This window comes from Thalassophryne amazonica, chromosome 8 (assembly GCF_902500255.1).
Source record: "Thalassophryne amazonica chromosome 8, fThaAma1.1, whole genome shotgun sequence".
NCBI lineage: Eukaryota > Metazoa > Chordata > Actinopteri > Batrachoidiformes > Batrachoididae > Thalassophryne > Thalassophryne amazonica.
The window spans coordinates 7,210,917-7,226,539 of NC_047110.1; the positions used below are offsets into that span (position 1 = coordinate 7,210,917).

Sequence of the window (15,623 nt, forward strand, 5' to 3'; positions counted from 1 at the left end):
AGCCACAGCTGGCACCCTAAACAGGTACCATCCCTCCGGGTCAGAGGGAACCTGGGGGTAGTGGCGACTAAGGAGCAACCACACATTCCCCAGAATCAGAGCCTTCCCAGGCAGTGGCCTTGCCACTGGATGCAGTTTAACATCATACCCAAGACAGGCTCACTGATGTTAAATAAGCCTTAACTAAACTGTAGCTGAACATTTTATTTCAAAATCACGATTTAGATCTTGCTAAATATTTTAGTTCTGTATGCCACGTTTAATGCTTCAGCCTTTCATTGTTACTCTGATTATTTTCAGAATTAATTTAGTGTGCAAAATGTCAGATATTTGAGAAAATTTACATAGACTTTATGATGTTTCGTCCATGAAATGGTACAAAAATATAAAGAGAATTGAATTGACAATGATCTAAATGGGAGAAAAACATGAAATCTTGTGTTAAAAGCTGAAACATGAAAAAAGTTTAACTTTTTTTTCCAAGATGAGTTTAATTAATTAACTAGACAATGCAAATTTTATATTTCTTTGTTGTCATGTTTGGTGCCATTGCTAATGCAAAATTATTTATTTGCAATTGTTTTCAAAACATTAATAAATTATTATTAAGAGTGTAACTGAGTTCAAGACCACAAAAACAAGCTTCCCCTTCCATGATGGTGACATTTTGGTGCCTTCAACTGGCTGCCTAAAAAGGTGCTGCAGTGACACATGGACCCTTTCTGGAAAGTTCAGAGCTTTTCAGAGTGGCTGAATTACCCCCCTTAAATAATGTAATTTCACTTTTTGACTTCAACAAATTGTGCTTTAACATTAACCGTGTGTTTCTTAACAAACATGACACTGATAGACATCTCACTGTAATGTAACTTGTGGACTTCAGCACTACAAAATATTCAACACCAATAACTGAACTGAAACAGTCCAATAACTTGATTTATGTCTGTGAGGACTAAAAGCCTTTATTGACAATGTGAGGGCAGATTATTTTTTGATGAAAAGCAGCTTCACTGTGTTATCAGCTGTGAGTCTGTTTCAGTTTTTATCTACAACTAGAGACATTCGTCACAAAATGCCCCGCGCACAGTACTATTTTCCATGTAAAGTGCAGTAATATGTACGTACGTGTGGGGTAGGTATCTGGTTGAACCCTCACGTGTTTGATGTAAACTGGGATACACAGTGGAAAAATTGGAGATTGACATTATATTTATTTAGAGGATGTGGCCAACAGTGACCATAAAAAGTCAGCAGCCTTCGAACAAATGCAACTATTGGTAATTTTTTAAAAGTAGGTCAAGGTCACCGGCCTTCGAACCGATGCAAAGTACTCCTCCAAGGCATGTACTCACCAAATATGAAGTTTTTGCAAGCAATAGGTGCCGAGGTACATTGAAGCAAACAAATTTCAGGCAAACGATTTGACGGTTGTGACCACTGGTGAACTTGAAAGGTAGGTCAAGGACACCGACCTTTGAACCCATGCGACGTACTCCTCCAAGGCATGTACCTATCAAATATGAATTTTTCTGTGAGCAATAGGTGCTGAGCTACGTTGCGGCAAAGGATTTGGCAGTTGTGACATTGGTGACCTTGGAAAGTAGGTCAAGGTCCCCGGCCTTCGAACCCATGCGAAGTACTCCTCCAAGGCATGTACCCACCAAATATGAAGTTTTTGCGAGCAACAGGTGCCGAGATACATTGCAGAGAATGAATTGCAGCTGGACAGACGGACGGACAAACAGACGGACAACCCGGACGCTATATGCCCCGCCTCACGGGGCATAATGACACTGCGCCGCCATTTTCTTCAACTTCCACCAAAGATTTTTCAATTGGATTAAGATCCGGACTATCTGCAGGCCATGACATTGACCCTATGTGTCTTTTTGCAAGGAATGTTTTCACAGTTTTTGCTCTATGGCAAGCTGCATTATCATCTTGAAAAATGATTTCATCATCCCCAAACATCCTTTCAATTGATGGGATAAGAAAAGTGTTGAAAATATCAACGTAAACTTGTGCATTTATTGATGATGTAATGACAGCCATCTCCCCAGTGCCTTTACCTGACATACAGCCCCATATGAAAATGAATGAATGAATGAATGAATGAATGAATGAAAACTGTTTATTTCAAACATTTGATACAACAACAATTACAAGATAGATCAGTAAAGACAACAACAAAAAAGTTCCTACTGTGTACCCAACATGTCCGAAAAGGGGTAGGGTGAAGCATCAGCTTATTTATCCCTACCCCTTCTTCCCCACAACCAGTAATACCCTTTGCCACATATACACATAAATTCCTACACACCTAAACCGATATCAATATATATATATATACATATATATACACATACACATACATATACACATCAACATACATACACATATACATATATACACATATATATACACAAACATAAATATACACCTACACATACCTACTTACATACAAAATACTATATATTTACAAGCCGAAGCAAAAAACAAAAACACCCTAACCCTCATTACCCTTCCTCCTCCCTATACCCAGAAAAAACCATATTTTTGTACCGCTGTTTGAACTGGTTCATGCTTGGACATTGCTTGAGCCCCACTCCCAATCTGTTCCACATCCTCACCCCACAGACAGAAATACAGAAACCTTTTAATGTTGTTCGTGCCCACTGATGCTTTAAATTAAATTTCCCCCTCAGACTGTAATCCCCTGATCTGTTAAAAAACATATTTTTAATATTTGCTGGAAGTAAATTGTTTATTGCTTTATACACAATTTGTACTGTTTGAAAATGAACCAAGTCTGTGAATTTTAAGAATTTGGATTGTAAAAATAGTGGATTTGTATGATCTCTATAGCCAGTATTATGAATAATTCTTATAGCTCTTTTCTGCATTACTGATAGTGATTGTGTTGTACCTTTATAAGTATTACCCCATACCTCTGCACAGTACTGTAAATATGGTAAAACCAGTGAGCAGTAAAGAATGCGGAGTGAGTTGTGGTCCAGAATATGTTTCGCTTTGTTTAGAACTGAAATGCTTCTTGACAGTTTACTTTGTATATGTTTTATATGAGTCTTCCAGTTTATCTTATCATCTATTATCACCCCCAGAAACTTATTTTCATGTACCCTTTCAATATCTACCCCCTCGACTTGTAACTGAACCTGTATGTCTGTATTACAATAGCCAAATAACATGTATTTTGTTTTACTTAAATTTAATGATAATTTATTTCTGTCAAACCATATTTTCAATTTTCCCATTTCTATACTGATCCTCCTCAGTAACTCCTGCAAATCCCCCCCTGAACAAAAAATGCTTGTGTCATCTGCAAATAATACTAATTTTAATATTTTGGAAACATTGACAATATCATTTATATAAATTAGAAACAGTTTTGGACCCAATACTGACCCCTGTGGGACGCCACAAGCATTGTCCAAGCATGATGATGTATATTCCCCCAACTTCACAAACTGTTTTCTGTTACTTAAGTAGCTTCTCACCCAGTGCAACACCAACCCCCTAATCCCATACTGTTCAAGTTTATTGATTAATATGTCATGATTAATTGTATCAAAAGCCTTTTTAAGGTCTATAAATATTCCAACTGAATGTAATTTGTGGTCTATGGCGTTTGTAATCTCCTCAACTGATTCTATTAATGCAAGTGATGTTGAACTATGTGCTCTGAATCCATATTGACTATCAGTAAGTAATTTATGTTTATTTATGAATTTGTCTAATCTATTATTGAATAACTTTTCTAATAATTTGGAAAATTGTGGAAGCAAAGAAACAGGTCTATAATTTGTGAAGTGGTGTCTATCCCCAGTCTTATACAGCGGCACAACCTTAGCTATTTTCATTTGATTGGGAAATTTACCGGTTTGAAATGATAAGTTACAGATGTATGTTAATGGTTCTACAATCCATTCAATGACCTGTTTTACCACCACCATATCAATTTCATTTAAATCGGTAGATGTTTTATATTTACAATTATTCACAATGTCTATAATTTCATTTCCATCCACTGCTGTGAGGAACATTGAACAGGGATTTCTTTCTATGAGATTATTATCCCAATCCTCAGGTTGGGAATCAGGAATTTTTTCTGCCAAGCTTGGTCCAATATTTACAAAAAAATTATTAAAACCGTTGACTACCTCATCCTTATTTTCCTTCTTGACATTATTATCAATGAAATACTGAGGGTAACTCTGTTTTTTATTACCATTTTTGATAATGCTATTTAATATATCCCATATTCCTTTAATATTGTTTTTGTTATTATATAATATGTTACTATAATATTCCTTTACATACCCGTATAATATTAGTTAATCTATTTTTGTATTTCTTATATCTATTTTCTGCCTCTTTAGTCTTTAGTTTTATGAATTCTCTATACAGTGTATTTTTCTTATTACATGCATTTCGTAACCCTTTCGTCATCCATGGTCGAGCTTGGATTTTTTGTTTTCTGTAGTCTTGTTTAATTGGACAATTTTTATCATATAATGATGTAAATATTTGTAAAAAAGTTTCATATGCACTATCAACATCACTTTCACTGTATACCTTTTCCCAGTTTTGCTCCTGTAAATCCTTCTTTAGTGTGTTCATGTTTTCCTCTGTCCGCACTCGCCTGTATTTTATTTTCTCCTCTGGCTGATTCCGCCGATGGTTTCTATTATAAACGATGAAAACTGGTAGATGATCACTAATGTCATTGATTAATAATCCACTCACAGTGTTATTCTCAATATCATTGCTGAATATATTATCAATTAAGGTGGCACTATGGGATGTAATTCTGCTTGGCCTGGTGATTTTTGGATATAAACTCATACTGTACATTATACTGATAAATTCATCTGTTATTTTATGCTTATTTGGATTGAGCAGATCAATATTTAAGTCACCACAAATGAACACAGTTTTTTGATTAGTTTTTGAGAACATTTTTCCCATACAGTCAGTGAATGTTTCAATACTAGATCCTGGTGCTCTATATATACAGCTGACTAATACATTTTTGCTTTTTTCTTCACATATTTCAATAGTTATACATTCTAATAAGTTATCAATCACAGTTGTCATATTGTCTACTATTTTATAATCCATGTTCTTATCCACATACACAGCCACTCCTCCTCCACTCTTATTCTTTCTGTTTACACAATTAAATTCATATCCATCCAGTTCAAAATCCATTCCTTTATCTTCATTGATCCATGTTTCTGATATAGCAATTATGTTAAATATTTTTTTAAACTGACTTAAATATTCTTTAATGTTGTTAAAGTTTGCATATAGACTTCTGCTGTTGAAATGGATTATTGATAATTTGTTATCCGTTTTAATGATCCGATTAAACTGTTCATCTGTATAATAGCAACAACTGTCATTGATATTTGAGAAGAAATTATTGTCCGGGTCTATATCGTACTCCAAGTCCAGTACATTGTGGTCTGTGTATTTAAATGTTCTCAGTTCTACTTTTCCATGATCAGCAATCCTTTGAGTTATATCCTTCTTGTCTCCAGATGTAGATGAATAGGTAGTAGATGAATAGGTTCCTCTGGTCTGTGTCATGGTGTTGTGATGTGTTTGTGTCCTCATACCTTATTGGTCATATCTGTCCAGATCCTCGCTTTAAGAAACACTATTGTTCATATTTGTCCAGCTCCTCGATGTTCCTTTCCTTATTGCCATGACTTTTGCTTGTTCAGGTGATCCGTTCAGTTTGATGAATATTTTACAGTTTGAAGTCCATGTGTGCTGGATTTTTCCCTGTTTCTTTAAGAAGCGTGCTTTCCTGGCGATGTCGGCATTCCGTTTGGTGAGATGTTCATTGATGAATACGTTTGTCCCTTTCAGTTTTCTTCCTTGTTTTAACAGTGCTGTTTTGTGTTTTCTGTTGATGAATCTCATGATGACGGTTCGTTTATCACCGTCATTTCTCCGGGGCAGAGGGTGGCACGCTTCAATGTTATTTAAATCCATTTCTATACCTTTAGATAGGAGGAAATCAGCAACCTGTTTTTCCACAGAGCTGACCTCCTGTTCACTGGGCTCCCCTCCGCTCTCATCTGTTACCGCCCGTGCGTAGGACCGTGGTTTGATATGAAGACCTGTGATGATGACGTCGTTAATTCTGGTGTACTGCTCCAATTCAGCCACTCTATTTTCCAGCTGCACCAGATGCCGGTCTTTCTCGGCATTCTGGAGCCGTAATGCCTTCACCTCCTCCACCAGATCCATGATTGATTTCTGTTGCTGCTTCACAACAGAAATCTCCTCTGATAAAAAGTCCAGAGATTTTTTAATATCGTCACCTTCCTCCGCTGTCAGAACCTTCTTAGGCCCCATGGTCGGCTTATGAGCAGCTTGTCGATCGCCGATGTTAACAGCCTGCGTTGTTTGTCACCGGGATGGATCTGCACTGCGCTGGTGCCGCGCGGCCTCGGTGTTTCCGCGCTGATGGATCCGCGGTGGCTGCACGAGGCCTCGGGGAAGCGGCACTCGTGACGCAGCGCGCGGCCTCAGTGAATTCACCACGTTGGGCCTCGGACGTTGTTGCTGTCCAGTCGCTGGGCTAAGTTGCCGGTTGAGGTGGTATTCCCACTGTCCGGGTTGGCAAACACCGGCGTGGCAGATGGCAACTACAAACACCACCTCTGAAAACTCAGGTACAAACTTTTTGCAGCTCGCTCTGACTGACACGCAGCTCTGACTGACTGTCAATGACTGTGGAAATTTACATGTTCTCTTCAGGCAGTCATCTTTATAAATCTCATTGGAAAGGCACCAAACAAAAGTTCCAGCATCATCACCTTGCCCAATGCAGATTCCAGATTCATCACTGAATATGACTTTCATCCAGTCATCCACAGTCCATGATTGCTTTTCCTTAGCCCACTGTAACCTTGTTTTTTCTGTTTAGGTGTTAATGATGGCTTTCGTTTAGCTTTTCTGTATGTAAATCCCATTTCCTTTAGGCGGTTTCTTACAGTTCGGTCACAGACGTTGACTCCAGTTTCCTCCCATTCGTTCCTCATTTGTTTTGTTGTGCATTTTGGATTTTTGAGACATATTGCTTTAAGTTTTCTGTCTTGACGCTTTGATGTCTTCCTTGGTCTACCAGTATGTTTGCCTTTAACAACCTTCCCATGTTGTTTGTATTTGGTCCAGAGTTTAGACACAGCTGACTGTGAACAACCAACATCTTTTGCAACATTGCGTGATGATTTACCCTCTTTTAAGAGTTTGATAATCCTCTCCTTTGTTTCAATTGACACCTCTCGTGTTGGAGCCATGATTCATGTCAGTCCACTTGGTGCAACAGCTCTCCAAGGTGTGATCACTCCTTTTTAGATGCAGACTAATGAGCACATTTGATATGATGCAGGTGTTAGTTTTGGGGATGAAAATTTACAAGGTGAGTCCATAATTTTTTCCTCAGAATTGAGTGATTCCATATTTTTTTCCCTCTGCTTGATCTAAAAAAGTAACAATTTTTTTTTCCTAATTTCTTATAGTGTTTCTTAAAGCCAGAAAGTTACCATTTGAAATGACTTTAGTTTTGTGTCATGTCTGTGATTTGCTTTTTTTCATACAAAATTAAACAACTAATGAACATCCTCCGAGGCCAGTGATTCCATAATTATTGCCAGGGGTTGTAATATTAGAGGAGCATGGAGTGAGCACACACGCAGACACGGCATCGTGCACACACGCGTGCGGTGTTGCAACACAGTGGCAAAACTTAGTAATTTTAACATTATTTTAGTTTTTCTTTGTGGATCATGGGATCATTTCCTTGCGTTCAGACTGTATAGTCCATTGCCTGTGCTAACTGAGCCGTTAATGAATGAGGTGCGTAGTGACACTTCTTTCCCAAACTGTGGCTCGTCGAGGCTAAGAGGATCCAAACACAGTGCCACAGAGATTCCGCAAATGGATCACACCTGTAACGGACTGAGCCGGTCTGCCATCAGCCTGAAGTCCCACACCAAGAGCTGAAGCTCACCAACCTGATGGACAATCTCCGCCGCTGAAACCCTGATCTGAGTTCTGATGGAAGGAACTGGTGCAAAGTACCAAAGTCACGCAGGAACTTTTTTCAGCTACATGAGGAATTAAAGTATTTTCAGATGATGTTTTCCAAACTCAGGAGGCTTTATGTGGATTATCTTCAGGATCATATGATGATGAATTCCACAAACAGGTAAGACTTTTTATTTACTGTGTGTGTGTGTGAATTTACGTGCATGATGGACAGCAGCTTTCAGCCAATCAGTGGACATCATGCTGCTGTAAAGCAGTAACGGGTCACGGAGTATTGGAAACATTTTATGATTACAAGTACGAGTAAATGAATACAGGATCAGGCCGATACCCAATACTGGTATCGGGATTGGTGCATCCTTACTATGCACCCTGAAAAAAATTGGAGACTGCACCAATAATAATTATGAAATTTAAAATGAGGCTTCTCTTCATAATTATCTGGTTTATTTAATGGAGCAAAAGAATCACATTTGATTTACTGGCATGGGATTGCTAATAACATTTCAGTTTAGATTTTCTTTTGACCCACAGATGAAGACTAAAAATTAGGGACAAAAAAAAAGGCAAACACTACATTATCAAATTTCTCTCATACCTAAAACTTTAGCAGATTAGTTAATGTTATATAATGGCTAAGTGGATCCTTTGATTGGTGGCTTGTATGTCACGTGACATGGACTATTCGTACCACAGTGCTATGTGACTAAAAAGATTAATCCAGGTTTTGAGTATATTTCTTATTGTTACATGGGAAACAAGGTACCAGTAGATTCTCACAAATCCAACAAGACCAAGCATTCATGATATGCACACTCTTAAGGCTATGAAATTGGGCTATTAGTAAAAAAAAAAGTAGAAAAGGGGGTGTTCACAATAATAGTAGCATCTGCTGTTGATGCTACAAACTCAAAACTATTATGTTCAAACTGCTTTTTTAGCAATCCTGTGAATCACTAAACTAGTATTCAGTTGTATAACCACAGTTTTTCATGATTTCTTCACATCTGTGAATTTTGTTGGTTTGAATCCAAGATTTTGCTCATTTACTAGTGTGCGTGGGGTCATTGTCTTGTTGAAACACCCATTTCAAGGGCATGTCCTCTTCAGCATAAGACAACATGACCTCTTCAAGTATTCTGACATATCCAAACTGATCCATGATACCTGGTATGTGATATATAGGCCCAACACCATAGTAGGAGAAACATGCCCATATCATGATGCTTGCACCACCATGCTTCACTGTCTTCACTGTGAACTGTGGCTTGAATTCAGAGTTTGGGGGTCGTCTCACAAACTGTCTGCGGCCCTTGGACCCCAAAAGAACAATTTTACTCATCAATCCACAAAATATTCTTCCATTTCTCTTTATTTAAGCCAGTTGATGTGTTCTTTGGCAAATTGTAACAAGTCTTTTATTTAACAGAGGGACTTTGCGGGGGATTCTTGCAAATAAATTAGCTTCACACAAGCGTCTAACTGTCACAGCACTTACAGGTAACTCCAGACTGTCTTTGATCATCCTGGAGCTGATCAATGGGTGAGCCTTTGCCATTCTGGTTATTCTTCTATCCATTTTGATGGTTGTTTTCTGTTTTCTTCCACGCGTCTGTTTTTTTTTGTCCATTTTAAAGCATTGGAGATCATTGTAGATGAACAGCCTATAATGTTTTGCACCTGCGTATAAGTTTTCCCCTCTCCAATCAACTTTTTAATCAAACTACACTGTTCTTCTGAACAATGTCTTGAACGTCCCATTTTCTTCAGGCTTTCAAAGAGAAAAGCATGTTCAACAGGTGCTGGCTTCATCCTTAAATAGGGGACACCTGATTCACACTTGTTTGTTCCACAAAATTGACGAACTCACTGACTGAATGCCATACTACTATTATTGTGAACACCCCCTTTTCTACTTTTTTTTTTACTAATAGCCCAATTTCATAGCCTTAAGAGTGTGCATATCATGAATGCTTGGTCTTGTTGGATTTGTGAGAATCACTGGTACCTTGTTTGCCATGTAACAATAAGACATATACTCAAAACCTGGATTAATCTTTTTAGTCACATAGCACTACTATTATTCTGAACACTACTGTATAGTAATGAAGTAAAAATACTTCACTACTGTACTTAAGTACGTTTTGGGAGACTTTGTACTTTACTTGAGTTTTTTTTAATTCAGCTTACTTTCACTTTTACTTCACTACATTTCCGACCTTAATTGCATACTTCTACTCCGATACATTTTCTATGCGCCATGCCGTTACTCGTTACACACACACACACACACACACACACACACACACACACACACACACACACACACACACACACACACACACACACACACACACACACACACACACACACACACACACACACACACACACACACACACACACACACACACAAAAGTCGTGTTTTCACCCAGACACACCACTGATTATGTGACTGCAACAAAGTCAGGCTGATTTGTCATGAGGCATGTCCGGTAGGCTTTTTTGCAGTTGCGCACTTGTGGGGTGTTTGTCAGGAAAATGATCATTTCTCTACATCGATTACAGACCTGCAGCGGGTCTGTAATCAACTTTTCTGCAGGGCGGCTTTGCTTTGAACATTGCGCTGAAATAAAATCCACAAATCGTAGATCGAAGCACTGCTTCGACCTGCGAATCACTGCTTCGATCTATGATTGGTGGATTTTATTTCGTTTTATCCTAATTTTCACCCGCTAAAACCCCAAAGAGCATATGTCTGTGAGTAATATTTAATATTTTTCATGTTAAAAAAACTGTTATGGTCTTCTGAAACAGTTGATAGATAACTTAAAAACGGGACCGATGCTAACCGTTAGCATGTCTATGGCGTTTTCAATGTTAAAGTTAGCATTAAGCTGTTCGCATCAGCACGTTTGTGTTGATTTGTTTTCTGTATAATTAATGGCTCAGCGTTCGTTGTCGTTAAAGAGTCAAATTGTAATTTTTTTAATTTATTTTTAATTCATATATTATAGCAACAACAATAATAGTCTACATAATAGTCAATAATAGATTCACAATGTTACAATACAATTTTAAAGAGACAAAAAGAACCTAATGAAACAAAACAACAGAAAAGATAAAACCATGTAACAATGAAAATAAATAAATACATATAGAAATAAATAACTGTTTGCTGTGAACACCTAGTGAGTAGCCTACTCTCGTTTAGGTTTTGAAACCTTGTTTCTGAAGTGTTTTTGTGTGATGTGCACAATTTTCAGTATTTTGACTAATACTACCAGTCATTTACAAGCCTAGATAAACTTTGTAATGTAAAAAAATCAGTCCGTTAAATCAGTTATTAACATTTACTTGTACTTTCACTTTCAATACTTGAGTACATTTAGTTGTACGTTACTTGTCATACTTAAGTACAATAAATACTAGATAGTTTAAGACTTTTACTTGAGTAGCATTTCAGTCAGTGACTTGAACTTCTACCAAAGTCATTTTTTTAATGGGTATCTGTACTTTTACTTAAGTGTGATTTTCCGGTACTTTATACAACACTGCTCGAGACCATCCTGTCTCTGAGGTTTACAGGTCCTTTGACTTCATGCTTGGTTCGTGCTCTGACTGTCAACTGTGGGACCTTATATGTAGACAGGTGTGTGTCTTTCCAAATCATGTCCAATCAACTGAATTTTCCCCAGGTGGACTCCAGTGAAGCTGTAGAAACATCTCAAGGATGATCAGTGGAAACAGGAGGCACCTGAGCACAATTTTGAGCTTCATGGCAAAGATTGTGAATACTTTTGTACCTGTGAGTTCTTAGGTTTTTTTTCTCTATTTTTAATAAATTCACAAAAATCTAACCCCCCACCAACAACACAAAACTTTTTTCACATTGTCATTATGGTTTGTGACAGGATATCTCCATCTCCATGAAAGGTAAAGTTTACAGGCATAAGACCGGCAATGCTGTATGGGATTGAGGTGATGGAGGTGAGAAAAAGCAGGAAAAGCAGAAGGTGGAGCTGATGGAGCTGAGGAAGCTATGACTTTCTTTTGGAGAAACTACCTGTTTGGAGTTAAAGTTTGTAATTTTGGGCCATGGTTAATTAAGATCAAAGAGACCAGATTATATATGTTTGTGCTTTATCAAGAATGCTGTGTGTGCTGCTCACCATGCGAAGGCCAGACTTCTCATTGCCTCGGTCAGTCTTGAGTCCAGACAGGTTCCCAGAGTGTTTGACCACCCGCCTCAGATGAGCCTCCAACTCTGACTCATTACGGTTTTCTATCATTGACAGGTGGTCCAGGATCTATACATCAGCACAGGAAACAGATCAATAACAGCTGTGACAACATGTATAAACACAACAGTTATGTCATAGCTGATTAAGGCCCTGTCACACTTTGACGACTTAGCCAGTGTATACTGATGTACTAAAAATACAGCGAATATGAAATTGTGTTTTAAACCCCTTCAGTTATCAAAACAGAAAGGTGGTCTGGCTTTACTGTGCTTGAAGGATTATTATACTTCAGCCTAATTCAGAACTTTGGTGTGTTTGTGTAACTCAGAATATAAAGCAAGATGGAAAGAAATTGAAATGAATATGTCTGGAGATTTCCCAATGCAAGCAAGACTTGGAGATAAAAAACTTATTAAGGATCAGATTCAAAAAGAAAAACCTTGGATTAAGGTCTCACTGAAACTATGGTTAAAATATGTACATAAAAACAACTTACAGAAAGAGATAAAAATATTGCGCTGGTGTTAGTATGACACTGATTTTGTGCCCAGTAAAGCAGATGCAAGATTTAAAATTTGGCAAATCCAAGGCTTGTCAGCATACTGTACTTTTTTCCATCATGGAACATTAAGAAATTTTCAATCAATTGTGAGACGACATCAATTACAAAATAGTGATTTTTTTTCAGGTTTTTACAAATCCGTCATTATATAAATGGTTTTACAATAAAAAGCAAGAATATTTTTGAGATACCCATTTTGAAAATTCTTATCAAAACATATGAAGCTGACTGTCGTTCTAAACTGATTTCAAGATTATATCAAGATTTTCAAGAGATAAAAAAGGAAAACTTGATACCAGGTATCATGGATCAGTTTGGATATGTCAGAATACTTGAAGAGGTCATGTTGCCTTATGCTGAAGAGGACATGCCCGTGAAATGGGTGTTTCAACAAGACAATGACCCCAAGCACACTAGTAAACCAGCAAAATCTTGGTTCCAAACCAACAAAATTAATGCCTCGCAGATGTGAAGAAATTATGAAAAACTGTGGTTATACAACTAAATACTAGTTTAGTGATTCACAGGATTGCTAAAAAAGCAGTTTGAACATAATAGTTTTGAGTTTGTAGCATCAACAGCAGATGCTACTATTATTGTGAACACCCCCTTTTCTAATTTTTTTTTTTTACTAATAGCCCAATTTCATAGCCTTAAGAGTGTGCATATCATGAATGCTTGGTCTTGTTGGATTTGTGAGAATCTACTGAATCTACTGGTACCTTGTTTCTCATGTAACAATAAGAAATATACTCAAAACCTGGATTAATCTTTGTAGTCACATAGCACTACTATTATTCTGAACACTACTGTATGTGGACATGTTTGTGTGTCTGTGTACGTGTGAGTGTGGACATGTTTGTGTTTCTGTGCACGTGTGCGTGCTACCTTGGCCCCCGTCAGTTTGCACAATGTGTGTAAGAGCGTCTTCAGCGTTCTGTGGGGGATGTCACTCTTGAGCTGTTTGAGTTTCTCTTTGGGGAAAACCTTCATGAAGTTGTGGACGTCCAGGAGGATCCGATCCAGATTGATGTTGTTGATGGTCTCTGGAAGAAAGCGGATCATCCTCCACAGACACTGAAACAAACACACATGGTCTTATTTCTGTTTCATTATGAAAGACTTAAGACATTACTGATCAAAGACGGTTAAGAGAAGACAGGCTGAGGTCACATGGTCTCTGCGGCCTGTTTGAGCAGGTGATTGGCTGATTGGCTGCGCTGTCAGAGAATTTGTTGTGATTTGCCGTTTGCAGGCGCTGGCTCAGTGCTCTTTCCTCTGAGGTGACCAGAGAGGATTGTCCTCCTGCCTCTGACCTGCCGTCATGCTTTTGGACTTACTGAGTGTCTTGTCCAACAAAAGTCATGAAATCTGACATTGTTTCAGTAACTGCATTCATACAGAACAACAGGTGAGTTTGTGCTGACTTGTGTTTACTGCAGATGACAACACTGCATCCAGGACAGGAAAGGACAATTAAAGCAAGGGTCAAGTTATTGGCAGGTTAACAGTCCCCTCTGGAAGGCCAACTGTCTGACCCTGGACCAGACCCTGCCTAACCCTGGACCAGAACCTGACCTCAAACTGATCCCACATCTACCCCTTACATCTGTTGTGTAGCGCCAAGAACACTTTCAGAAACTTGTTTGGGATTGTGGGGTCACTATGGACAGTCCTTACCTTCATGATCAGTTCTGAGAACATGGGGGAACCAGCTGTTGTGATTAAACTGTCCTGAAGCAAAACCAGCAAAGCACTGCAGACAGAGAAACACATGAGCATGTTTCAACAAACCAGCCCAAGTATCCAGTCTGATGATATCTGGTGCAGTTAATCCACGGGTCCTGAGGAAATAAAATTTCAGTCCTGTCCAGTCCACAAAAAAGATGATTTATTAAAATACCCAAACCAAAGTGAACCTGCTAGCTTAGTTTGTTTTGTAACTCTTCAGACCTCTTTATCCAAGTATTGGTTAGCCGTTACATAGGAAGAGTAAGCCTGCATATATGGCAACACCCAGAGCAGCAATTTTAGGGCTTCAAAACAGCTCTTCTGGGTCTCTATAGAAAACACTTCAAATTACACTTTAGTTAGCCCAGTGCATATTAAAATACAAAACGGGTGGAGACTATTACAGGTAATAAGCCAAGATACTCAGCAAGTCATCTCTTTGGATTCTAACATAGCCCTTTATGAAACAACAGAATGAGTCTATTCAGCTCAACCTTTAATGTGCCTTTAACTTGCAGCTTCATTGCGCATCATTTCTTCCACTCTTTACAAAGAGTGTGACTGTAATGAAGCTATATGGAAAATGCAGTTAAGTAAAGCGCTGGTCCCACCAAATAATGAACGATGAATAATGAGCCACATAGTATTTTTTTTGGTACGAGTGGAGTTATTCAACAATTGTGTGAGAATAGAGGCTCTTAGAGGCAGAATATTCGGCTAATGAGGCTCATCTGTGAGCGTGGCACTAATTTCAAGAAGTTCAAAATTTAGCAACAACAGCGTGGGAAAATTTGTGTACGAGGACAACCGAGGATGTTACAGGCATGTCTGTGGTGAGGACGAGGCTGTTAAAAGCCCATTATCCGAGCACCTGGCAGCTACGAGGACAGGGCAGGCTATTTTGGACAGCTTATTTTGGCTCCGCCCTCTCGCGCACTTCGTCATGACAACCCCACTTGTTTTGTACGCTGGATGCTGTGTATGTAAAATAATTATTTT

General features: G+C 38.4%; 1 protein-coding gene across 3 annotated transcripts in view; it reads right to left on the reverse strand.

Annotated features, from left to right (window-relative positions):
• ckap5 (cytoskeleton associated protein 5) overlaps window positions 1-15,623 on the reverse strand; it is a 250,007-nt gene that overhangs the window by 9,674 nt on the left and 224,710 nt on the right. For all 3 annotated transcript variants that reach the window (XM_034175712.1, XM_034175711.1, XM_034175713.1), the window contains 3 exons: window positions 14,574-14,649; window positions 13,782-13,970; window positions 12,260-12,397 (listed from right to left, as the gene is read on the reverse strand). In XM_034175712.1, the coding sequence (XP_034031603.1) occupies window positions 12,260-12,397; window positions 13,782-13,970; window positions 14,574-14,649 (403 nt within the window). The remainder of the gene's footprint in view (window positions 1-12,259; window positions 12,398-13,781; window positions 13,971-14,573; window positions 14,650-15,623) is intronic.